The sequence below is a fragment of the Mauremys mutica genome, chromosome 1, assembly GCF_020497125.1.
Source record: "Mauremys mutica isolate MM-2020 ecotype Southern chromosome 1, ASM2049712v1, whole genome shotgun sequence".
Lineage (NCBI taxonomy): Eukaryota > Metazoa > Chordata > Testudines > Geoemydidae > Mauremys > Mauremys mutica.
The window spans coordinates 322,663,159-322,687,816 of NC_059072.1; the positions used below are offsets into that span (position 1 = coordinate 322,663,159).

The 24,658-nt window shown below is 43.1% G+C and overlaps 1 protein-coding gene and 1 long non-coding RNA gene across 12 annotated transcripts in view; one reads left to right on the forward strand and one right to left on the reverse strand.

Moving 5' to 3' along the window:
* SGCG (sarcoglycan gamma) overlaps positions 1-24,658 on the reverse strand; it is a 149,734-nt gene that overhangs the window by 57,671 nt on the left and 67,405 nt on the right. For all 11 annotated transcript variants that reach the window (XM_045017543.1, XM_045017489.1, XM_045017481.1 and 8 more), the window contains 3 exons: positions 20,755-20,856; positions 7,888-7,975; positions 3,389-3,508 (listed from right to left, as the gene is read on the reverse strand). In XM_045017543.1, the coding sequence (XP_044873478.1) occupies positions 3,389-3,508; positions 7,888-7,975; positions 20,755-20,856 (310 nt within the window). The remainder of the gene's footprint in view (positions 1-3,388; positions 3,509-7,887; positions 7,976-20,754; positions 20,857-24,658) is intronic.
* Positions 17,395-20,444, forward strand: LOC123370770. The gene is made up of 2 exons (XR_006579533.1): positions 17,395-17,638; positions 20,192-20,444. It is a non-coding gene; the product is annotated as an uncharacterized LOC123370770 (long non-coding RNA).

Here is a 24,658-nt window from a genome sequence, read left to right on the forward strand (position 1 = left end):
GACCACCAATGAGCATGGAGCAGGGTGAGTATTGGAGGGGACCAAGTACTTCCTTTCCACTCCCCGGGCAGTTGGAGGGATGGAAGCTGGTGACTGCCAAACGGTGTCCGCATTCCGCTGGATCGTGCAGATAAACGGCAGGGCCAGTCGAAGAGGCGCATCAGCTGAGATGATATTGACGACGGGGTCGTCGTCTTCCGCCACCTCCTCAACTGGCAGGTTTATGTTTTGGGCCACCCGTTGCAACAAGTCCTGATGGGCCCGAAGGTCGATCGGAGGAGAACCCGAGGCGGACGCCCCTGCCACCGCCTCATCTGGGGAGGAAGCGGATGACAGGCCCGGGACCAGAGTGTCCTGTGGGGGTTCAGTGAGCTGCTGCGGGGCCTCGTCGATGGGGGGATGCTCTGCATCGATGGACGTCAGCGGCCCCTCTTCCACGGCTGCGGGAGTAGGCCTGCTGACCGTGGCCTCAGGCGCCCTGTAGTCGGAGGGCCTGGAGCGCTGAGTGGGAAAGGGGGCTCCTTGCGCCTCATGGTACGCCCATGGAGTCCAGAAGGCCCATTGAGGAGGTCCCTGGTCTTGGCCTTGAGGCTCGGTGCGCTGGTCAACTGCGCTATCAGCCTGGGAGGAGACAGATGGCTGTCTCGAAGGCCACGGCGGTGCCAAGAGACTTTGTGACTGCGCCGTCGACGCCGCCAGTCTGTCCCTGGATGGTGCCGGGGAACGGTGCCGGTCTTCGCGGTGCCGGGAATGAGACCGGGACCATCTACCGCGCCGGTGCCGGCAGGTCGACCGGGATCTCGAGTCCCGACGGTGGGAACGGCTGCGTGAGGACCGGTGCCGGGAACGGGCAGGAGACCGGGACCGGGATCGTCTCCGCGAGTACGACCGGTACCGCGATGGAGAGCGGTACCGGGACTGCGAGCGGTGCCGAGATCTGGAGCGGTGAGAACGGGAACGCCTCCGGGACCGGGACCTGGAGTAATGTCTGTCCTGTTTGTCAGGGGAGGGAGGCCTCATTATAGCCGGCTTGCCTGCTGATTTAACAACCCGCACCGGCGGTGCCAGGGGTTGAGGATGCGTTGGCTCCGTCAACGCTATCAGCTCTCTCGCCGTCGAAAAGGTCTCAGGCATCGACGGGAGAGCGAGCTCGACCGCGGTGTGCACCTGGGAGCAAGGAGGTACCGGACTCGACGGCCCTTGCGGTGCTGGAGTCAACGGTACAGCGCACGGTTCATGCGCCGTCGGTGTCGGTGCCGGTGGTGCCGGCGCCGGAGGCCGGGCGCCAGGTCCAGGTGCAGAGACCTTGGAGGAAGTCTGTGCCGTCTTCCGTTTCCGCGATGGAAAGAGGAAACGGTGCCGGGGGGCCGGTGCCGGCTGCTGCTTCTTCGGGGCCTCGGTACCGGAACGGACGGGAACCGCTGGAGCGCTCCGTACCGAAGGTGTCTGCGGAGCGGCTGGTGCCGGCGCCGCAGGGCTAAGTGCCGACTCCATTAGGAGCTGCTTCAAACGAAAGTCCCGCTCCTTCTTTGTCCTTGGCTTGAAGGACTTGCAAATGCAGCACTTATCTGGCAGGTGAGACTCTCCTAAGCACCGCAGGCACGAATCGTGAGGGTCTCCAATCGGCATCGGCCTCTGGCAGGCCGAGCATGGCTTAAATCCCGGTGCCTTGGGCATGAGCCCGCACCAGGTTGGGAAAAAGAAGGGCTAGCCCCCCAATTTCCCCTAAGTAACTATCACTAACTACAACAAACTAGTAAACTAATCTAACTATATTTTAAGAACTATATACAACAACTATGAGAAACAACAAGTGAGAAGCTAGGGCTGTGGAGGTCAGCAATGTTGCACTCCACTGTTCCAATGACCGTCACGGGCGGTAAGAAGGAACTGAGGAGCGGACGGGTCGGCAGGGGTATATATCTAGCGCTATAGCGGCGCCACTCCAGGGGGCGCCCAGCTGACCCACCGAGTGTTGCTAGGGTAAAAATCTTCCGACGAGCGTGCACGCGGCGCGCGCACACCTAACTGGAATGCATATGAGCAATCACTCGAAGAAGAACTGCACAATTATCTTTGCCAACTAGAAGATTAAAAAGGAATAGAATACATATTTTAACATCATTATTTCAATGAATGTATGACTGATTCTGACTTTGTGCACAGATAAACCTGTTCAAAATCAATTAACAATTGTCCAGTCTTTCATATCTTTGCTAAACATGCTTTTTTTGTTAAAATTTGGTGTCCCTTGGGCATATAATAATCATTTGAGGTGATTTCCTGGTTAAATAAAGTTGTAATTTCAATTACTGGTAAGTTAAAAAGCAAAAAATCTTAAGATATAACCCCGAGCAATAAACACAATTTATGAACACATATTTTAACTTAAATTTGTCTTAGAAGTGCTAATTGTACTTCTACTAACTACTACTGTTATATTTTTTATACAATGGAATAACTTGACTTGATCTATTAAAATTAAGACCTCACGATTTTAGAGTACTAATAATGAAAGCAAGTTAAATATGACAGTTGTAATTAGGTTCTAAAATATGGAAACTGAAATTGAATGTAAGTTACGTGGCAATGTCAGTATTTTCTTTGATCAATTATTCCAATTTAAATCCAGAGCAACTAAACTTTAATATGTAAATATTAAAGCAAGTTAGACCTGTAAAATATTGTTAGTGGCTACAGATAATGTAAGTACTAGTTTACAATGGAGCACAGTAAAATGTCTTTATGTATGCTATCAAATAAAAGCATAGTAACTACTGTTCTGTATTAATGTTAATGATGTGCAGAACTATTCAAACATGATCTGATAACATCCAAGGCAAATTTGTCTTTTAGTAAGTGACATTTTAAATGCACTATACTTAATAAAGTTCTATGGTGTAAATATCAAAGGCAAGGTGAAATAAGAGCATGCTGTCACTTTGAAAGAAGGTATAAAAAATCACTATTTTACAGCAGAACTTGGCAAAAGTTCCATTTAGAATTCTCAATCCAAATGGTTACACAAATAAGACTATGCAGGATTCCTTCAGTCTTAGTTTACCAATTACCATGTGTACTTAAAATAAGAAATAGATGAGAAAAACAGCTTAGGCACAACGTCTATTACCTACAGGAACTAGTTTACGGTGAAGTTTATGCAAACCCCATTATAATGCTAATGACACTCCTAACCCATACATTAAATTTATTGCTAAAGGTCAGAACATTTTCAAATTTTCCCTTTCCTAATGAGGTAAAGATAGAACTTGCATTTACATGCACATTGTTTAATGTAAATGTTATTTTAGCTTAACTGTGTGTGGTTTTGCTTTAGTTATATGTGGAAACACATTTTTCAGGCATTTCTTAAATGTCTATTACGAACCTGTGATTCGAAGTTTATCTGTACCAACTACAACTTCATTTTCATCCACTGTAAAAAGTGGCTTGCCATCTACGGAGTTGATCTGAAATTGCTGACCATGGACTTCTACCATTTTAGGACCTGAAAAGCATATTTGACAAGATAAATAATTATTAAGTGAACTTTCATCATTATTCCTTTCTTGTACTCTACATAATCAGCCATGTAACACCAGGTTCAAAATCCACATTCAAAATCCACTCTTATCGACGTTGAGTCATCGAAAGGCATTTAGGAATTGTGAAGTGCTTAGATACTATGGTGATGGGGGACATATAAAGGATCTTTGATCATTATAAGTGTAATATTGCTTCCTTAATTAACAAAAATAATGATGATTTATTGATATGTTTGCAACATCCTCATTATTAGGGAGAATAAGCTCTTCCAAAAAACAATCCCTCAGCTGTTTACATATCAAGTACAGTTTTTGGCCCCACATTTTACAAATTTTGCCTATCATGTTCTTCTTAAATTACATAAAATTAGTTGAAAAATATTTTCAGATTTTATTTGAAATGCCAAAAAATCATCCAGCAGACTGGCCATCCTATCAACACAGTAAACTGAGTCAAAGCAGAGGGTTTGTCTGGCATTCTCTGGCCTGAAATGTAGATTGCCAGTTGTGAATCTATTTGGGTTTGGCTGATTGTTGAAGAGAATGACTCCTGTCAAGATCAAAGGGTGGTTGTGTTTTTCTTCTTCAAAATGACAACTACTCTTCTTAACAGACTCACAGATTCCTGAATCACTAAAACATAGTATTTTATTTTGATCTCCAATAGTTAATATTTAAATCATACAGTGTTTTAATATCATCGGGTGGCTCTAGCGATTACGTCGCCCCAAGCACGGCGGCACGCCGCGGGGGGCGCTCTGCCGGTCGCTGGTCCCGTGGCTCTGGCGTGCCTGCGGGAGGTCCACCGGAACCGCCTGCCGCCATCCCGGCGACCGGCAGAGAGCCTCCCGCGGCATGCTGCCCCAAGCACGCGCTTGGCGTGCTGGGGCCTGGAGCCGCCCCTGAATATCATGTGCTGCAAAGAGCTGCAGGAGACACATTAAAGAGCCACTTGCTTGCAAGCCTCAGTCTGAGTATCACTGATCTATAGTGATAAGGTTCCAGGCCCCACAAAAATAAAACTAATGGTCCCCAAAGAGGGGATGAAGGGTGGATAGGTAATGGAAGAATAATGGAGAAGATGTACAATACGAGTCAAATAAGAGTACCAATAAGAGCAGGGCTGGTTCTACTGTTTTCGCTGCCCCAAGCAGCGCGCCGCATTGCCGCCATGGACAGCAGGGGCAGTCCGTGCGCCATTAGGGCGGCACGCACGTTTCCGCGGTGGTGGCAATTTGGCGGCAGCTTCTGTCTTCAGCCGGAAGACAGAAGCTGCGCCGCCACAGACAGCTGAACATAGAAGCTGCCGCCGAATTGCCGCTGTGGAAACGCGTGCCGCCCTAACGGCACACAGACTGCTCCCGCCGTCCGCGGCGGCAATTCAGCGTGCTGCTTGGGGGCAAAAACGCAAAGACTGCCGCCCCTTGCAGATTGCCACCTCAAGCACCTGCTTGGAATGCTGGTGCCTGGAGCCGGCCCTGAATAAGAGTCAAATTTATTTCCTTTATGTTGATGTAGCAGGACGAACAGACAGCAAAGTGGAGGCTGATGGCCTCCTCCTCTAAGTCCTCTGTCTTTTCTTAGAAACTTCTAATGGTCTCTGTTGTGAGTATTAGGTTTGTCTCAAATATGGTTGTGAGCTGACTTGCTTACTTCTCGATGTAGGTGTGTAAACATCTAAAGAGCTCAATATTGCTTGAGAATCTTTTAATGAATGTAAGGCCTCATCAGTCTTTATATGAAGCAAATCATATCCCTCAAATGCAGGTTCTCTATTGCTGTTTCTACTTCTTTAGGTATTCAGGGCAATTTTAGTGAAGAGGACTTCCTCATGGCAAAAGATGTGGCCATGGATCTTACCACTGTGTACAAAACATCAAGAGCAACCTGGAGAGACGTTTGTGCCATGAGTCAGCCCTCTGAGACAAGAGACTTGAATTTCTCTCTGTTGCCATGTGGAATTTTGTCCAATTGTATTTTGCCAATAAACACTGATAACTGGCAATCAAACTGGCAGAAGAATAATTTTTGCAGCTGATAAACCAAGTTTCTAAAGTTCTTTTTCATGGGGCATAGTCTTTGGTGGTCTCTGTTGTCTGGTCCCCCTGTTACTAGTAGTGACTCAGGAAGGGGATGCATATAGAACTGCTCAAATCCTCATGAGGAAACTTGAGATAGTTGATCAGCCCTTTTGGATGTAGCTGTCAGCCAGATGTAAGCGTCATGTGTCTTCCTGAGGATTTTGACTGGCTCCAGCAGGCCATAATTTTTTGGCATTGCAAACTGTCCAGGCAGAGATGTATATATGCTTTATGGGATTTCTCCTGGAAAACATTCAATGGAATTTCAAGAATGTCCACCTTTCAGCATAATGATTCTTGAAATGTTTTATAATCATTTGGCTGTATGCTTGATGATAATTGTACCACAGCCTTATCAAGTGTTGAACAGGAAACGGGCAACGGTATTATCTGACAGCAGCCTGAAAATCCTCTTCCTTCAGAGCCCTGATCTTTTTGGCGTTCAGCAGATGGAATTGCTGTCTGAGCTACCTGCAGGGCTTTCTGATATCTGTGTGGCGAGCAGGACCTAACCGTGGATGGGGCTGCAAAAGCTGACTTCCTGGTTGTCTGTAAGCGGCTGATTTCTCTCCTAGAGTTGGAACTGTCTTAACTGAGGTCTCAGGTAAAACTTCAGTGTGTCCCTTAGCTCGTATCGCCAAGGTACTAGGCACTGTAGTGGGGTATTAGCTGGTATTGAAGTTGTTATGTTCACCCAAGACAAAAGTGGTGATTCCGAGACAGTCAGATCACCCAGTATCGAGTAAACTGTTGGTACTATGTCACTACCATAGACAGGTGGACAGAAGCTATCAGTACCCCCAGTGGTGGGTACCAATGTTGCCAGTACCAAGAGCCCTGGTGCAGAAGGATCTGAAGAGGGGCGTATAGACCTCCCCAGTAAAAATAGCATGCGGTGAGCCTCTCTTACCTTTCTGTTATCTTACAGAATGATTTTCAAATGGCACACTTCTCAGGAATGTACCCTTTACTCAGGCACAATAGGTCCATTATTAAGCAGCATTACTATACCACAAGATGGGCAATTTTTAAACCTAGGAGACTTTTTTTTTCATCCATAAGTTCTGGACCTGTTACTGGGAAATTCTCATTAGGAAAACTAATGAAAAACAATATGGACTTTTTAAAAAGGGAGAATAAAAGTCTAAAACTATTACTAACTGTTAACTAACAATCTAAAACTACAATGATCATGAACTATTTATACTAGAAAGTATAAATCACACAGTGAATGAGAGGGTTGGATACTGCCAAAGTTTTTATTCATAGCAATAGGTGGTAAGAAAGAACTAATGGAGTGTTTGGGTCATGCCACCCTTTATTTTCTTGGGTAGGGGAGTACTAGGCCACGTAGGGTGCAGGTACTGCTGTTGAATCCAAACTCGAATGCATGGGATGAATGTGCACGAAATGTGAAATACATATGGACAAGCCCTCAAAGAAGAACGCTTGTCTTTTTAAGGAATTCTGGATTCCTCAACATAAGGTGATAATTCTTTCTAAACAATATATTCCAAAAGAGTAAAAAAAATTATTGAACCAACACTTCAAAAAGGAAGACAATATTAGAGTTTTTTGTAGTGTAGATAATCCAGCATTCACCAGAATTTGAAGAAATAGACATAATTCAAGCACTTTACTCTACCTAATTTGCTCCAGAGCACTTTGAAGGAGGAGGTCTACTTTGGACAGCTCTGTTAGTTGCCTCAGGCATGATACACCATTGTAGTGAATGTAAAGGCAAGCACTCAAGACCATGTCAAATTTGAATTTACAACACTCAAATTCCAGCTGACACCCCTCTCTGGACAGAGAGAGAAAATGAAAGCACAAATCCACTACTGTTTCAATGAACTGCAACAGCATATAAATTACTTCCTCCAGTCAGTTACACCCCTAAACTGCCTAATTTAAACCAGTACAGCCATTAAAGAGTGTGAAAGAAAAACAGAAAGCTGAACCATTTAAATAATTTTGTAAAAAGCTAATGACAGTGAGACAAAAACAGACAGCCAAACCTTTGGTTTTCCTGTCAAAACCTCCAGGAAACAAATGCTTTATTCATTTATGGAGTTACCAATTAATTGGTGAGTGAGAAATATGATCTTAGTGCATATTGTGTGGCAGGTGGGCTATTCAAATGTGGTTATCGTAATGAACAATTAGCATTGTATACTGACCTTTATATGTTCAAAACTCTTTACAAATATTCATTAAAATCCATACAAAATGCTAAACAAAAGAAAATAATTTAGACTTACCCACGTTTAATCTGCCTGTGACTTCACCATCTGAATTGCGAGCATTCACAGTCACATTATGAGTAGACTGTAGAAGTAGTGATGAGTCCTACAGTATCAAGGAAGATTTGCAGTTTTAGCAGAACAAATAGATTTCAAAACAATTTATATAATTTATCATTACCATATATATTATTAATAAAGTTATTAAAAGAGCCTTTGGAATAGAAAACCAGCCAAAGAGTGAAGTGTCTGAATTAATCTTTTGTGTTTAGCGCTCTCATTTAGTTGACAGATGTAACATAAACCAGAAAACCTAATTATTTGAATAGGCACTCAACACACTGATGGACAGCAGAGATGGATCCAAATTACAATCCTCGATTCAAATACCCTTTTAACTTTGGAGACATTCAGATTGGGAGCTGGTCCCCACTCTATAATCAGTCTAACCAAAGTCCCCAATCCAGCTCCCTTTTCCCCCAAATTCGTGGCTGGGATTACCTCTGACTGGCAGTTATTATCCATAAATAACTACACCATGTTTTCCTTCCAATTCTACCTTTTTCTGATGGTGTAGGTAGGTGAGGAAGTCAATATTGTATTTTTATGACCCCACACACTTTTTTCCCTGGACTATTCCCCACTTTTGGTCACTCTAAAACAGAAAATATGGTAGATATATTTGGAAATGGCAGCATGTGGTACAAAGTGATTATCAATTCCTCAAAATATTCAATATAAAATCTTAGAGAACCACATTGAGAATAATATACCACCTTATGGGAATCAATTCATACAATAAATATGTATTTTTCCCTCCTTGTAGGAGGAAGAAACTATTAAAACCTGATAGCTGGAATGAGTTGGTAAAATTTTGATAAAGTCTCCTGTTGAAATGCCATAACACTATAGATTTGAATCATTTATTGTCTTCTTTCCAGAACCTTTTTAAAATTAAAATACAAACAAAAACCACCTTATTCAAAATACACAAACATAATTAAAAAGTGTAGTCCTAAAGTGATCAAAATCTATAATATTAGCCCAACAGATACAATTGCTGGCAATCTATCTTTTGATAAAAGTTTAGCACTTGAGTCCCAGACTTCCTGCATTCCTGCAGAAAACTGGTCATGTGAAAAACGATGAATGATGATGAAAGCTGTGTAACACTAATGTTATGATCCAAGGCTCCCACCTTGAAAACACAGACATACTTAACTTTAAGTGTGAGTAGTCCCTCTGGGTCCAGTGTCAGGACAGAATTGCGTTTAATGTAGAAATATAACTGTGTTGTAAATAAAACAAACCCACTAAGTCAAGTTAGCCATTTTGTCAAGGTGGCATGTAATCAAGCAGGTGACAAATAATGGAGCAACAGTTATTTCACACTTCAGTGCATTAGACAATAAAACCTGAAAACAACTAACCAATAAATAAAAGATTTAAAAAAAATCAGACCTGAAACTAAAAAACAATGGTAACTTACCTACAACAACTGTTGTTCTTCAAGATGTTTTATGCACATATACATTCCACGTTAGGTGTGTGTGTGCCCGGTGTTCTTGTGTCAGAGACTTTTGCCAGAAGTACCATGAGGGAACGCATGTGCCCCTGCTCTCCTCATGCACTCAGACAAGAGCATAAAAGGGGCATGTGTGTCACCTTCCTCTCTGTGCTGCTTGTGAAAATATTAGCCAGGTGGAAGGATTGTGAAATTTATATGTGCACAACACATCTCCAAAAAAACAAACAAACAAACAAACAAACAAAAAAACAGCTACTGTAGGTAAGTAACTGTTGGGTTTTTTTCCTTCAAGTAATTGTGCATGTATACATTCCATTTTAGGTGACTCTGTAGCAGTTCCCTTACAGATGGTGAGGCTCTGGATCATCCGAAGAGAGACTGCAACATGGATTTACTAAAGTTAGCATAGTCACAAGAGGCTTGAGTGATGGCATAATGTCTGAAAGAGGTATGTACAGATGACCTCATTGCCACTTTACATATATTTGTTATTGGAACATTGATCAGAAAGGCTGATGAAGTGGACTGGGCCCTGATGGAGTGAGCTATTACTCTCACTGGAGGAAAGACTTTCACAAGATCATAGCATCACTTGACACAGTCAGAGATCCAGTGTCCATTTAGTTGACACTGGTTGGCATTTGATTCTCTTGGCCTAGGCTATGAAAAGCCTGTTAGAGGTTCTGAATGCATTACTGTGGTCAAGGTAGAATGCCAAAGCTCTACAAAGCATGAAGTGTTTCCTCAGTGTTGGATGAATAAGGTGAGGAATAATACAGAAATTTTATCCTTATAACAAACCATATAGCAGGGGTCAACTAACAGTTTGCAGTTTGGAAACCCTTCTTACTGAAGTAATTGCCACATTTTAGTTGACAGTGCATACCCTGAAGGCCTAAATGACATATGCATACACACTTGACACCCAGAGTGCGTGGCTGGATCAGGTGAAGCATGGAGATCCCCAGAGGCCCCAAAGATTGCAACTATAGTAATCACACATTATCAATAAAACCTACATATACTAGTCCTAAGGAAGCACCATCTAATAAAGCAATGATTATATATATAATTACTAATCAAATGATGGATTTTACATTGATGGTCCTTTCCCATGAGTTAGGGCAGTAGGAAGTAAATTGATAATAACACTTTAGCCCTTTACCCCAATGAAAGAAAGAGGAAAAAAAAGGAACTAATATCAATAACAACTAGTGCCCATCAGCTTGTTTAGAACAACCATATCAGACCTGAGAGAGCAATACATATATTCCATATGGTCGGATCATTCCATAGATGTCTCCTCTTGCAAGGCAGGAGTTTGAAGATTTTTTAGGTATTTTTCTGTCTTTTGGCAGGAACTGAATGGTATTATCTTCTTACCATTTTTAATATGGAGCGTTGCTGGATATTTAATAAAATACTTCAAGTTCATCTTCCTAGCCAATTGTTTCACTTGGTTACAAGCTGCCCTTATTGCAACTACATCACGGGCATAATCTTAAAAGAACAGTATTTTAATTGCTGGTTCTCCCCATAACAATCCTTTTTTCTCTGGATTTGATAAGGTCCTTGGTTGAAAACTTCAGGAACTTCACAATCACTGCTCTAGCCTCATCTCCTGGAACTGACTTGAGGGCAAGGTTCCAGTGTGCCCATTCTGTATTAAAACAAAGATCTACCAGCAGATACATCAACTTAGTTAGCAGTTTGGGGACAAATTCAGAGGGTTCACCCTTCTCTATGCACTCAGGGACACCCACAATCCTGATATTCCATCATCTTGAGTGGCTTTCTAGATCAATTAGCTTGGTTTTAATAGATCTGATATCATTACAGTTCTTCATAACCTGTAATTTGTTCTCTTTGAAATCATCTTCCACTTCAGAAATTCTGTGTTCTGCTTCACTAATCCATCTGGATAGAACTTGTAGTGCACTCAATCTAAGTCATGGTGGTCTGAAGGGTGGAAACTGTAGTTTTAATTTCATCAGGGTCTGTGGCAACCTATTGTACAGATATCAGATGCATTCTGTCAGGCTTAGGCACCATTTTACTTGTAGAAGTAGGGGAGACAGACATCTTATGTTTTTGGTGGTTTTGGATTCAGAGAAGAAGATGCAGAACTAGAAGGCATCTTGGGAGTTTCAACAGTAGCATGCAATATTTCTTGGGATTGTATAGTGAGTTGTAGGGGGCAACATTTGAAGATTCCCCAGGGGCCACTTCAGAGCTCAAGCAACCTGCATCCACCTCAGTCTCAGTGCCCTCTGCTGTCCAGATTTATTTTAAAAAAACAAGAATCTTGTAAATATGAAAACCAGGAAGATAGGATATCTCAAAACAAGTTGCCAAATGAGTAAAAGGAATTATTTCAGATTAGTAAATTATCTTTAAAAATTACAGCACATAGAAACACAAACAGAACCAATAACTCTTATGAAAAGACAGGAAGGACAGAAAAAGATGAGTGTGCCAGCCTCTGAGCCTTAGGAAGAACAATATGCAATGGTTTAGCCTGAATATCCAAGGACAAGAAGTTATATTTAAGGTGGGGAAGAAAGATCAAGAGAGACTGTGAGCTAAATCTATTATGTTTATATATTGGTAAAAAATCAGACAAATCTGGGCATTTCAAATGCACTTTTCTGATTGCTGCTGCTTGATTTAATAAAATAAACCAGTGATCAATCTGGTCATACAATCTGGTCCAGTGTGATAAACTATATTCTGGATCTTTAGTTACCATTCACATATTGGTGCCTATTTAAAAGTTAGTGACATATTTCTAAGGACTCATCCTATGTTGCTGTCCCTTGAATATGTACTAGCTAAGAGGCAAAGGTTTCATCTAGGTCTCTGCACTGGAGTCAAAATTAAGGCATAAACTAATAACTGACTCCAGAGGAGATGCATAGCAAGTGCATTTTCTGCTATGTATTTTCTTTGCACTTTGTAGACCTCATTAGAGGAGAAAAGCTGAGACTCCAAGAAAAAAGACTATTAAGGCAAGTGAGAAAGCTGTGTGATGGCTATGAATGGCTCAGTTCCCCAAGAGGCAAAGGTAGGAACTGAAATCATAACAAATAAACAATTTTATGAGAATACATACTGAAATGATACCCAAAGTCATGGGCAATTCTTTCTCAAAAATGTTAAAAAATATTTTTCAAAAAACCCCAAATGCTGAATGACTGTCAGTTCAGAAGGGCAGAAAGAGACAGTGACTTGTATCCAGCAATCTAAGGCCTCTAATTTATGCCATCAACCAATGATGACAATAGAATCCCTCAACAACTGAGCATAAATTAGCCATAGCCACACTGCTCTCTTCAGACCCGTAGACTGTTAAGAGATGTATGGTGGCGTTCCAATGGTGGCTCAGCATTGAATAAGGATTCCTCTAGTCCAGGGGTCCCCAACCCCCGGTCCGCGGCCCGGCCTCTTAGAAACTGGGCCGCGAACCGACCCAGTGGACCTCCCGCAGGCGTGACTGCGGACGGTTCGCTGGTCGCGCGGCTCAGCTGGACCGCCCGCAGGCACGCCAGCGGGCGGTCCACCGGCTCCAGTTGAGCTGCCGCAGGCGTGCCTGCGGGCGGTCCAGCTGAGCCGCGCGACCAGCGAACCGTCCGCAGTCATGCCTGCGGCAGCTCAACCGGAGCCGGTGGACCTCCCACAGGCACGCCTGCGGGCGGTCCAGCTGAGCCGCGGGACGAGCGCTCCCGACTGGTCCCTGGTCCTGAAAAGGTTGGGGACCCCTGCTCTAGTCTGAGGGACTCCTTCAGCATCCAAATATGCTGATTTCAGAGCAGCTATGTGTTCTATTAGTTAATAAGCCTCAAAGAAGAAGAAGTTACTCACCTTGTGTAGTAATGATGGTTCTTCGAGCACCTATGGGTGCTCCACTGCAGGTGTGCTTGTGTCCTTGTGCTGCTGATTGGAGAACTTCGGTAGCAGTGTCTGTTAGGTACGCTCATGCACTGTCTCTCCTGGTGCTGTGCCACCAGGCTAGTCAGCGTATGCAGACTAATGCCCCTCAGTTCCTTCTCTACTAGAGAGTCATTGACAAGAACTTTGAAGTAGAGGGTAGGAGGGTGGGTTGTGGAGCACCCACAGGGGGACACATCTTGAAGAACCATTGTTACTACACAAGCTGAGTAACAACTTCTTCTTCGAGTAGTGTCCCTACGTGTGCTTCACTGTAGGTAACTCCCAAACAGTATCCTTTCTGGAGGGCTGTTGGGTCAGTTTCAGATGACAGCACTGGGGAGGCAAATATGGCATTGGAGTTGGAGTCCCCAGTGATTGCATAAGGTTCTGCGAAAGTGTGGACTGACGTCCACGTTGCCGCTCTACAGACCTCTGAGACAGGGACATTCTTGAAGAAAACAACAGGTGAGGAGATCAACCTTGTGGAATGTGTATGAATAGGGCCTGGAAGGGTCATGTGAATTTGATAACACTGTCTTATGCAATTTGAGATCCACTGAGGGTATGTCTACATTACAAACCTAAATTGATTTAATATAGGCCAACTTACAGACACTGCATCGCCCTAACTACACTGACATAAGCCTTATGCCTCTCATGGAGGTGGAGTTATTATGTCAGTTTAGGAGAGAATTTACATGAGTGGGAGGAAGGCTGTAGTGTAGACACTGACATAAGCTGCCTTATATTGAGCTAATTATGTGTAGACCAGCCCTTAAAGAGCCTTTGGGCTGATATTGCTGAGCCCTTGGATCTTTCCACAATGGAGAGGAAAAGTCTAGGGGAGTTCCTAAAGGCCCTCATCCTGTTAAGGTAGAATGCCAGGGGCTCTTCTGACATCTAAGATATGTAGTATAGCCTCTGTGTTGTCTTGGTGATGCTTGGGGTAGAAGATTGGAAGGTGAATCAATTCACTCATGTGAAATGGAGAGGTTACCTTAGGGATGAATTTTGAATGCAGCCTGAGAGTAACCTTGTCCATAAAAAATACTGCGTAGGAGGGAGGCGCCATCAGAGCTGCTATCTCTCCTATTCTCCTGGCTGAGGTAATCGCTACCAGGAAGACTGTTTTCATGGATAGGTCTGTCAGCAAACAGGTGGCATGGGGTTCAAAGGAAACCTTCGTCAGCCTTTTCAGTTACTAGGTTTAGAGCCCACATGGGAGTAGGAAGTTGAGGTTGAAGGAAGAACTTTATTATACCTTTGAGGAACCTTTTAGTGGTTGGGTGTGACAGCACTGAGCAAAAGGTTGTTGAAAAGTTGTCATAGCTGCTAGGTGGACCCTAAGATAATCCTTAGGGATAATCCTGACTTTTTAAGAGTCAAAGCATAGTCTAGAATACATGGAAGAGTTGCGGAGGTTGTGGAGATTTGCTGGGCCATTTCTGCAGGTAATTACATCAAGATGAGGACTTTCTACTGTGTAATAGAACCTCCTGCACCTCCCTTGAACAGGAGCTTTCTAGGTGTTGGAACCAAGCAGGAGCCATGCCTTGAGACGGAGAATCCCCAAGTTGGGATGTAGGGTACATCATTTGTTCTGTGAGAGGAGATGTGGAATGGGATGGAAGGAGATCAGCAGGCATATTGTGAGCTGTGACAGGTAAGAGTACCAGGTCTGTCTCTGAAAGTAGAAGCAATCAGAATGACATTTTCAGCAGGACCTTCAACAGTAGGGAAAACAGAGAAGGTCCTTGTCCCATGGAAGGAGGAGAGCATCGTTCAGGGAGTGCTGTCTCATCCCCACTCTGGAGGAGTAGCATGGTAAGTGGTGAACAGGTCTGTGGATAATGTTCCCCATTGTCTGAATAGGTCATGCAATCCTGTTGGGTGTACATCCCATTCATAGTCGTGTGGGACTTTGTAACTAAGATTTTATGCTATTGAGTTTTGTCTGCCTGGGAGGTAAGCTGCAGACAGTGTAAGATTGTGGGAGATGCACCAATTCCATAACCTCATTGCCTCGGTGCATAGGGAGGGCGACCTGGCTCCCCGCTGCCGACTGATGTAGTACATACAGCCTATGTTGTCTATTAGGATCTTTGTGTGTGATTCTGTGATCAGTGGAAAGAAATGGATGCAGGCATTCCTGACTGCTCTCAGTTTGAGGAGATTGATGTGAAGGGATATTTCCGCAGATGACCATTTGCCTTGCATCGTGAGGCTGTTTAGACCTATGAGTTATGCGTTGTTGGTGAGGAGCAACGACGGTGATGTCTGCGAGAAGGGGATCCCTTTGCAAACGTTGGCTAGGTCCTTCCACCAGTCTAAGGAGTTTTTGATCCAGGTGTCTGTGCAACCTTTCCTTGTTCGGTTTGTAAACCAAGCTGACCCATAATTGGAGGCATTGCATGTGAATTCCAGGTATTGCATTGGAATGAGTTTGACTTCTGGGCATTGATCTGAAGACCAGTTCTGTGAACAAATGTATCGTAGTGTTGGTGAGCTGATGAGCCTCCCGGAGAGATCAGACTCTGAGGAGACAATTGTTCAGGTGTGGGTAAATCATTATCCCTAGAGAGCATAAATGAGCGGCCACCACTGAGAGAACCATGGAAAATACTCTTGGTGCCAACGATAGCCTGAAAGGGAACACTCGGTATTGTTAGTGGTCATGTCCCATAGTGAACCTGAGAAATCATCTGTGAGTTGGTAAGATCGAGATGTGAAAATAGGTGTCCAGAAGATCTAGTGCTGAAAACCAGTCTTCCTATTCTAATGCAGGGAACATCATTGATAGGGTGACCATCGTGATTTTTGAGCCTTGAAAAAACTTGTTGAGAGCTCTGAGGTCTAAAACCTCCCTTCCTTTTGGGTATTAGGAAATAATGAGAGTAGAACCTCTTGCCACTCAGTTGTTGGGGTACTGTTCTATGACTTCTAGATGGAGAAGGTGATCTACCTCTTGTTATTGTAAACTCTCATGAGAAGGGTACCTGAAGAGGGATGGGGAAGGGTGTTGTGGAGTAGGGTAGTAAAATGAATGGAGTACCCAGTTTGGATGATCTCTAGAACCCATCGGTCCGATGTTATGTGGTCCCAGTCTCTGTGGTATGCTGCCACTCAGTGTCCAAATGGGTGTGGAATAATGCTAGGCTGTATCAGTCAGGGGGAATGGTCTAACAGTGCCTCAACTTGTCTCAACTCAAAGTGGTATGTAGACATAAAGGGCTAGGACAAGCATTGTAGGCTAGATGGTTTGTGTTTAGGGAATTTCCCTTTCTTTCTTTGCGGCTCGTAGTGGCTCTGAGGATGGTACTAAGACTCTTGTGGTCTATGCTGGGACTGGGGACTAAATCATCTCTTTTGTCCCAGTATATAGATATCCAGTGACCGGAGGGTAGCCCTCGAGTCCTTCAGGGTATGAAGGGAGGTGTTAGTCTTCTTGGCAAAGAGCTTTGTGCCCTCAAAGGGAAGGTCCTTAACTATGGACTGCACCTCTTTCACGAATCCCGACAAAGGAAGCCATGACACTCGTTGCATCACCACAGCTGTGGAAATGGACCTAGCCACCATGTCAGCCACGTCGAGGGCAGATTACAGCAATGTCTTTGCCACTAATTGGCCGTCTTGGATAATTGCCTTAAAGGAGTCATGATGTGTCTCTGGCAACTTTTCAACAAAGTAATTTAGTTGAGAGTACTTTATGTAGTTGTATTTCGCCATGAGGGTTTGGTAATTGGTAATACTGTAGAGTGGCCAAGGAATACGCTTTTCTGCCTGAAAAGATCAAGGTGCTTCCAATCCCTATAATAGGGAGTAGCCCTTGACTGATGTTGTCAGCTGTGGGAGCTGACAGCATCCACCACGATGGAGTTGGGTGGTAAAATAGGAATTCAGACTCCTTGGTGGGGACATAGTATTTTTTGTTTGCGTGCTTGCAGGTTGGTGTCACTGATGCTGGCATTTGCCACAGTCTTTGCAGAGTCTAAAATGGCCTCATTAATCAGCAGGGAAATCTTTGAGGAGGATGAAGAGTGGAGGATGTCAAGGAGCTGATGGTAGGCATCCTTGATTTGCTCCAATGGTATCTGGAGAGTGTCTGCCACCCTTTTTGCCAGCTCCTGGAATAGACAAAATTTGTCTGCCAAAGATGGTGGTGAAGGTGTGATGCTTTTGTCTGGAGAAGAGGAAGATATCGTCCACGATGTCACTTCTGCCTCTGTACCAGCTTCATGTTCCTCTATCTCTTCAGGCTGTTCCAAAGCTTTGGATGCTGCGGCCAAGGGGGTGTGCCCTGAGGGTTCTCAGGTAAGGCTTGAAGCTCGAGAGGCATGCTGTCAGTGCACCGCCCAAGGGTCCCAATATGGCCATTGGGGTGGCATAGAGCCCAGTGTTGGCACGCATAGGTGGCCATACTAAGGGCTGGTCCACACTAAGAAGCGGGGTCGAACTAGGGTACGCAAATTCAGCTACGTGAATAGCGTAGCTGAATTCGAAGTACCCTAGTTCGAACTACTCACCCGTCCAGACGCCACGGAATCGAAGTCCGTGGCTCCAAGGTCGACTCCGCCACCGCCTTTTGCAGTGGTGGAGTACCGGATTTCGAACTATCGCTTCCGGAGTTCGAACTATCGCGTCCAGATTAGACGCGATAGTTCGAACTCCGAGAAGTCGAACTCACCGCGTCGACCCGGCTCGTAAGTGTAGACTAGCCCTAAGATGTTGGTGGTGGTCATGGGGCCATCTGTGGGTACATCCTTGGTAGTGAGCATCAAAACAGGCTTGGGAGGAGTATTGTGACACTACCTCCTTTGTCTCACTCTCTGAACCCTTTCTAGAGAGTGAAGGGGCATGGCATGGCAGTGGGGATACTTCTTGTGCTTGGTAGAAGATTGGGGCAGAGGTCTTGGTACCAAGAGGTGAGTATCCAGCATGCAAAGGTCTCTGAAATGGTTGGATTCTGCCAATACTGATCATCCCAGTGTTGGTGGCAGTGCTGGGGATGGGGAATGAGACCTTGTGCACCTTTGCCTCTTAGGTGCCTGGCGAGCTCTCTCTGGCAGTACCAAAGTGGACTCACATACTGGAAGTGTCTTTTTAGAGTGTTTGCTCTTGTCATTAAGTATCCATGATTCAGCGCCCATGTCCATTGGGTCCATGAGACTGTCAGTAGTACCAGTAGCTGTTGGTCTTCATGAGGCATGGATGCCAGATTGAGATGGTCTTGGTCCCGGCGATGCTGAAGATATCCGATGAGATGGTGCTTGCTTACAGCTATATCGGGGTTCACTAAGGGACTTCCCCACTCTCTTCTTAGATGATTTGTGAGAAGGGTCCACAGCCTGTTTCTTCAACCCACATCCCTTAAATGTAGAAGGTTGTGGGGAAGACTCATGTCTACCAGGTGACTGGGGCTAGAGAGCTGCCTCCATGAAGATGCTCTTCTGGTAGAGTTCTGTCTTTGTGAGATCTTGGCCGGAGTTGTTGGCAAAGACCACACTTCTGTTCTATGTGGCCTTTCCTGAGGCAGTGACTACACTGAGAGTACTTATCCGCAACTAGGATCATCTCTTTACAGATGTGGCACTTTTTGAAGCCCCGCAAACTGTGCATACCCTGTTGAGGGGAAGGGTCCCCAATGGGAGAAAAAAGATGGGAAGAAAATAAAGTCTCTTTCTTCTTTTTTTAAGGGTAAAATAAGAAAGAAGGAGAAAGAAAAAGCTGCAGTTGTAACTAGGAGGCTAACTAACTATAAGTATAGTTAGGAGAGAGGCTGGGGACAGATATCTGTACTTGGTGGTATAGGCTCCTTGTGTGAGCCAGAAGCACCAGTTCCACCTGTGCCTCTCTCCACTGTGGAATGTCAGAGTTAATGTTTGATTCCCTTAAGAATCTAGATACAGGTTACTTAACTATAAGTATGTAAACGAAGAGAACAATAGTCTTAATGGATTGCTAATGGCTCTATCTCTAGCCACCTGTGGTTGAGAAGGAACTGAGAGGGGTTACCTGTGTGCACTGACTAGCCTTGCTGCTCAGCATGAGGAGAGACAGCACATGTGTGGGCCCAACGGACACTGCTACCAAAGTTCTTCAATCAGCAGCGCAGGGACAAAAGTACACCTACAGTGGAGCACCTATAGGGACACTACTCAAAGAAGAATATCTCTGAGAGGATTCACATTTAAACACATAAATCATGTTCCCTTGACTCCAAATCAGAAAACAGAGCACATGAAACAAAGAGGAAATACAGATTTAGTAATGCATTTCCACTATCTAATAAGATGCTGTTCATGCTATTGGAAAAATTTGTTGCACAGAAAGATAAAATAAAGCTTAAATGAACATTCTTGGAGATGTTTGGGCTTTCTCTCAGCAACTCAAACTTGCTGGAATCTGTACGTGACTCACAATGAAAGATGGCTTAGAGCTACTCAGTATGAGTTAGGGTGGCAGAATCTGGCCCTGAAGAAGATTTTATTTAGTTTGCAGGTAACAATACTGCTCCACAACAAATTAATGCCTGGATAATTTAAGACCTGTTCAGAACCACTCCTTCTTCATTCAAACTACTGGAAAGATGCTAACAAGACTCCTTCACACACCTCCAGATGTTGGAGCAGTTTCAAACACCTGCCTCTCTCTTTAAAAAAAAAAAATCGAACTGTTGTGAGAAATGTTTCCTGTCTCTTTTTCAATTGTGTAATTTCCCCTCCTTCCCCACCAACTATAAATAAATAAATAAATAAATATTACCTATCTGAAGCCCAGGTAGGCAAAATATAGTCCTACATAGTTACAGCTTTTTTATGCATAAATATTTTACAAATTTAATATCTGTTATCTTGTGTCTTACAGATATAGAAATGGGAGCTTTGTATCATTGGAAAGGGAGATTCCCAGCTCTTCAATCAGATCCAGCACTTACCTTCACCCTGGGACATTCCCAAGAATGGAACTTTAATTGAGGTATACAAAACCTATTTCTGGCCATTTTAAAAAATATTTAAGACTCCTTGTAAACCCTTAACAGTTGAACTCATGGTTACCAAGATACCTGGCTTTACAGGGAAGAGATACAAAAATACTCAATAAAAAAATCTTAAAACTCTCTAAAATATTCCTAAAGTTTTAACACCATTCAGCTGGAATGACCTGCATAACTCACTCATGGCTTTATCACTCAAGAGCAATATGCCTAAGTATTTCACCACAGTATCTTAGTACTGCCATAGCATCTGAGCACCAATTTCAAATTCACGGATAAAATCTTTTGCCATGTTACACCATACTATATTTATATATATCCACACATACCATAATATTCTATACATGCACACATTTTATATATATTATTGATTTTCTTAATGGATTTCTGTACATTAATTCTCTTTTAGCATGGATTTTCTATATCTACTTACCACTCTAGAGTGAATTTCTTTGGCATACAAAGGGAATAAGAATTCTGACTCTCCTTCCAGTCGAAGTCCTTCTTTTGTAACATGTAAATGTCCCATCCCAGTCTGTGGAGAAGATGAAAGAGTAATATATGCTTTATTCTTACTGTAATTTTTATTTCCTTTTCATTTGTTAAGTTGGATCATTATAGAATTATAAATTTTTTCTGCCTATGCTATTAATGAAGATAACTGCACTATAGGACTTAACAGTTTGGTTAGCACTTCAAAATTCTTCACTGACTTCCAGACAATTCTTCTTAGGACATGAAATATTTTTATAACCAGACATCCCAATACCTTTTATTAATAATGTGTTTTGAGGAAAAAAGGAAAAATGTGATGCAAGAAAGAAAGTTGTTAGTGTAATTGATTTTTGGATCTTGAGCTACTTCATCAGCAAGAACAGGAAGATGCCTGGGTAGGAAGAAAAAAATCAACTAAATTCAAAAGTGAATATGTATTGACCATGTTTACACATCTTTTGTGCTTACTTTCCAAAAACATGTGAACAATTTATTTTTGCATATACTAATGCTCACATAGAACAAAACTTTAAGATCCTATGCTTGAGTATTTGCTCAGTTGTTGGTATATTTTATTTGGAATGCAACACTGGTTGACACAACAGGGGGAGAGGCTTTGTGATTTTATTTTCCATTTTTAATTCTTATTTTTAACTTCCAGGTCTTCTCTTCTCTTCGGTCTCTCTGTGAACACTCCAGCTCTCAGCATCTCTCAGGATTCACATTCCTTTCTCTCTTTGCCAACTCCTTCAGTGATTTCCCCCATCTCTTAGGTCCTTCCTCATTCTCTGTCATTCCTTTCATCTCCCTCACCATCTTGTTTCATTCTTCTTTTCCTCTTTCCCTCTCCCTTGGTACATAGTTTGTAAGATGAAAAATATGGCTAGGGGCAATTCTAATAAGCAGAGGATCTGGAGGCTGCCAGATATTCAGGATCTGGGCCTAAAAGACTTGCCCATGATCACTCAGGAATTCTGAAGGAGCAAAGAACTGAACCTGGCTCTATGTCACAGGCTGGTGCCATAACCACTGAGCCATCAGAGAGTATTTAATTTATATATTTCATTCAAAATTATTCTATAAAAAGGAGATGACACTGGACACCATAATTTGGTTCTGTAAATTATGCAATATACTTACAAGGAGAAGCAAATATCTTGCTGCAAATGTTGATATGGAATACCTACCGCGTAAGAAATGAACAGTGAGCGGAATAAACTTTGTTTCAGTACAAAGTAAAGCACCCAACCACTTTTCTTGCATTCTCTTTACGATACCAGTAAGTGATACTGTAACCCACATGCTTACACTGCAGCATTTGATTGACTTAATATCCAAGGAAAGGAAGAGAAGCAGTGGGGAGGACATATTAGTTCTATTCTATTCTATTCAGTATACGCTCTTATATCATGCTCATCACCGTAGTATCTGAATGTAGTATCTGAGTTGAATCTGCTGTATTGCATATATGCAGAAAGCAGGGTAGGGCAGCTTAATCAATAGGGCCCAAAGACATCTGGAGAAAGGTTGTAGTAATTGCTAGATATGCTCCATAGCTGTTTCTGAAGCTGTACAGTGTTGCCCGATCCTTTTTAAGGGTAATAATACTTGTACTGATTGCCAAGGAATCAGAAGATAATAAGGTTCTTTCCCCAGAATCAGTTTACACAGAGACTAAAACCAATGAATTCAATATCTTGTAGGAACTCTTGTAGTGTATGGCAAAGACACTCACACAGAGGGCAAAGTAAAGCCTGAGAGATTTTTATCAGGATCACTTATAAAGCCAGAAAAGCTCCGAGCCACATAAACAGATAGGAATAATACAGTATTGGGGATATCTGTGCTATTATTCTTTGCATGAGCTCTTTGATTTGCATACGTAGACCCATCCCTGAGGACTTGGTGATAAAAAACAAAGGACCAGCCCTGCCTCTGGCAAGCCAAATGAGTCCATTGGTCCAGGTTCCTCAGTACCCAAGATTGATGGTAGAGGGTGGGGAGGGATAGCTCAGTGGTTTAAGCATTGGCCTGCTAAGCCTAAAATTGTGAGCTCAATCCTTGAGGGGGCCATTTAGGGAACTGGGGTAAAAATCTGTCTGGGGATTGGTCCTGTTCTGAGCAGGGGGTTGAACTAGATGACCTCCTGAGGTCCCTTCCAACCCTGATATTCTATGATAACAATAGAACTGAAGGCCTCAAATGGTGGAAAGCTAAAAGTGATGGCAATAACTCTCTCTCTCTACATGATAGTTTACCCTATTATAGGGCCTGAACACCATCATGAATATTTATGTTAAATCCCAGCATTCCATGCCCAAATCTAATTTCCTCACCCACATAATAATGGGGTACATTTATCCTATAGATTAACATATTAATGGTATCTAACTCATTATCATATCCATTACTTCTTGCTTAAGCAGCTCTGCAGTTATTACTTCCATGTTCCTGTGGTTGCAATTTACCATTAGTTTTCAGCTTCTGCCATTGAGCAAGCTGTTCCTAGTTCCCAAAATCTGAGGGTAACCATTAGGCCATTTATCTATGCCAAAGGTTGCAGGCCTACTATACTTATGCTAACTTGCTTAAGCTAATGTCTTATAGGATATAGGCCAGTAGGTTCCTTGCATTACAGCTGAATATAATAAAAACTAAGCTAGCCATATTGGTTACAACAGAAAGTAGACATTAAAGGCAAGCAGTCTAGCAGATTCCATACATTCACCATTTGAGAGCTCTGAGCCAATCAGAGATCTGGAGACTCTAGACTCAGTGGCCGATTGACACGGGACAAAGATGAGTCTGCTGTGTGGGCTGGGTACCAATACCTGTATCACTTTGGATATGAGCTACAGATTCTCTGTCTTGCTAGAAACAAAGGAGACAATCAACTATTAGTTCAGACACTGGGATTTGCTACTGGCTTAAAGGATCTTCTGAGGGAATATTTATATTGCATTTACAGGGAGACTGCAGCTCATATAGACATACCCAACCTAGTTTTAACCTAGCTAGCTCAAGTACCAAAACAATGAAGCCATGGGAGCACAGGCTTTAGCACAGGCTAGCTCCCCAAGTAATTACCCAGGGTTCTGGGCAGGCTTGCACAACCCATGCTGAAGTCCATGTTGTAGTTGATCTCTGGGACTCCTTCAACCAGATCAGAACCCCTAGATACTGAACCTGGCCCTTGTTGCTGCCAACTGTGATGGGCAGAAGGGTTACATGTGTATGAGTGCACCAAGGTAAAAATAGGTATATATTCTGTTGAAACCTTGCACTGAAATATATGTAAGAGCAACGAAGTGGAGAAGTCTGTATAAAGATACACTGTAAGCCAGTGATCCCCACTCACTGGCCAGTATGACAATAAAATCCTCACCAGTGGAAGTATTTCAGTCCTTTTCTTTAGCATAGGTTTATTGTCTCTCAAATCAAAACAGTTCACCTAATATCTGTGACAGTGTACCCCATAAGGCTTTATGGGGTGGGGCTGCTTATAAATGTATGTATGATATAACTGGAATAGAGTTTTGCTACATATGCCATGTAACATATCTATGTAAAGGTTATGATCTACTGGTTATGTTCATCCTAGTTGTATGCAGGCACCATTTGCGTGTTCAAAGTTATGAACATTGGCTGTATAATTGCTTGATTTCTAAGTAGCCTTAGTTAGAACATTTAGTCACTTCTTGGGAAAGGAATGTGCTCAATCAAGAAGCATTTAAAAGACAAAAGAGCTTGGAAGACTCCAATCCATATAAGAAGTCTACCTGAGGACATTCAAGGTAGTATGTGGGTAATGACTGCTGCCTGCAAGTCCTGAGTCATCCATG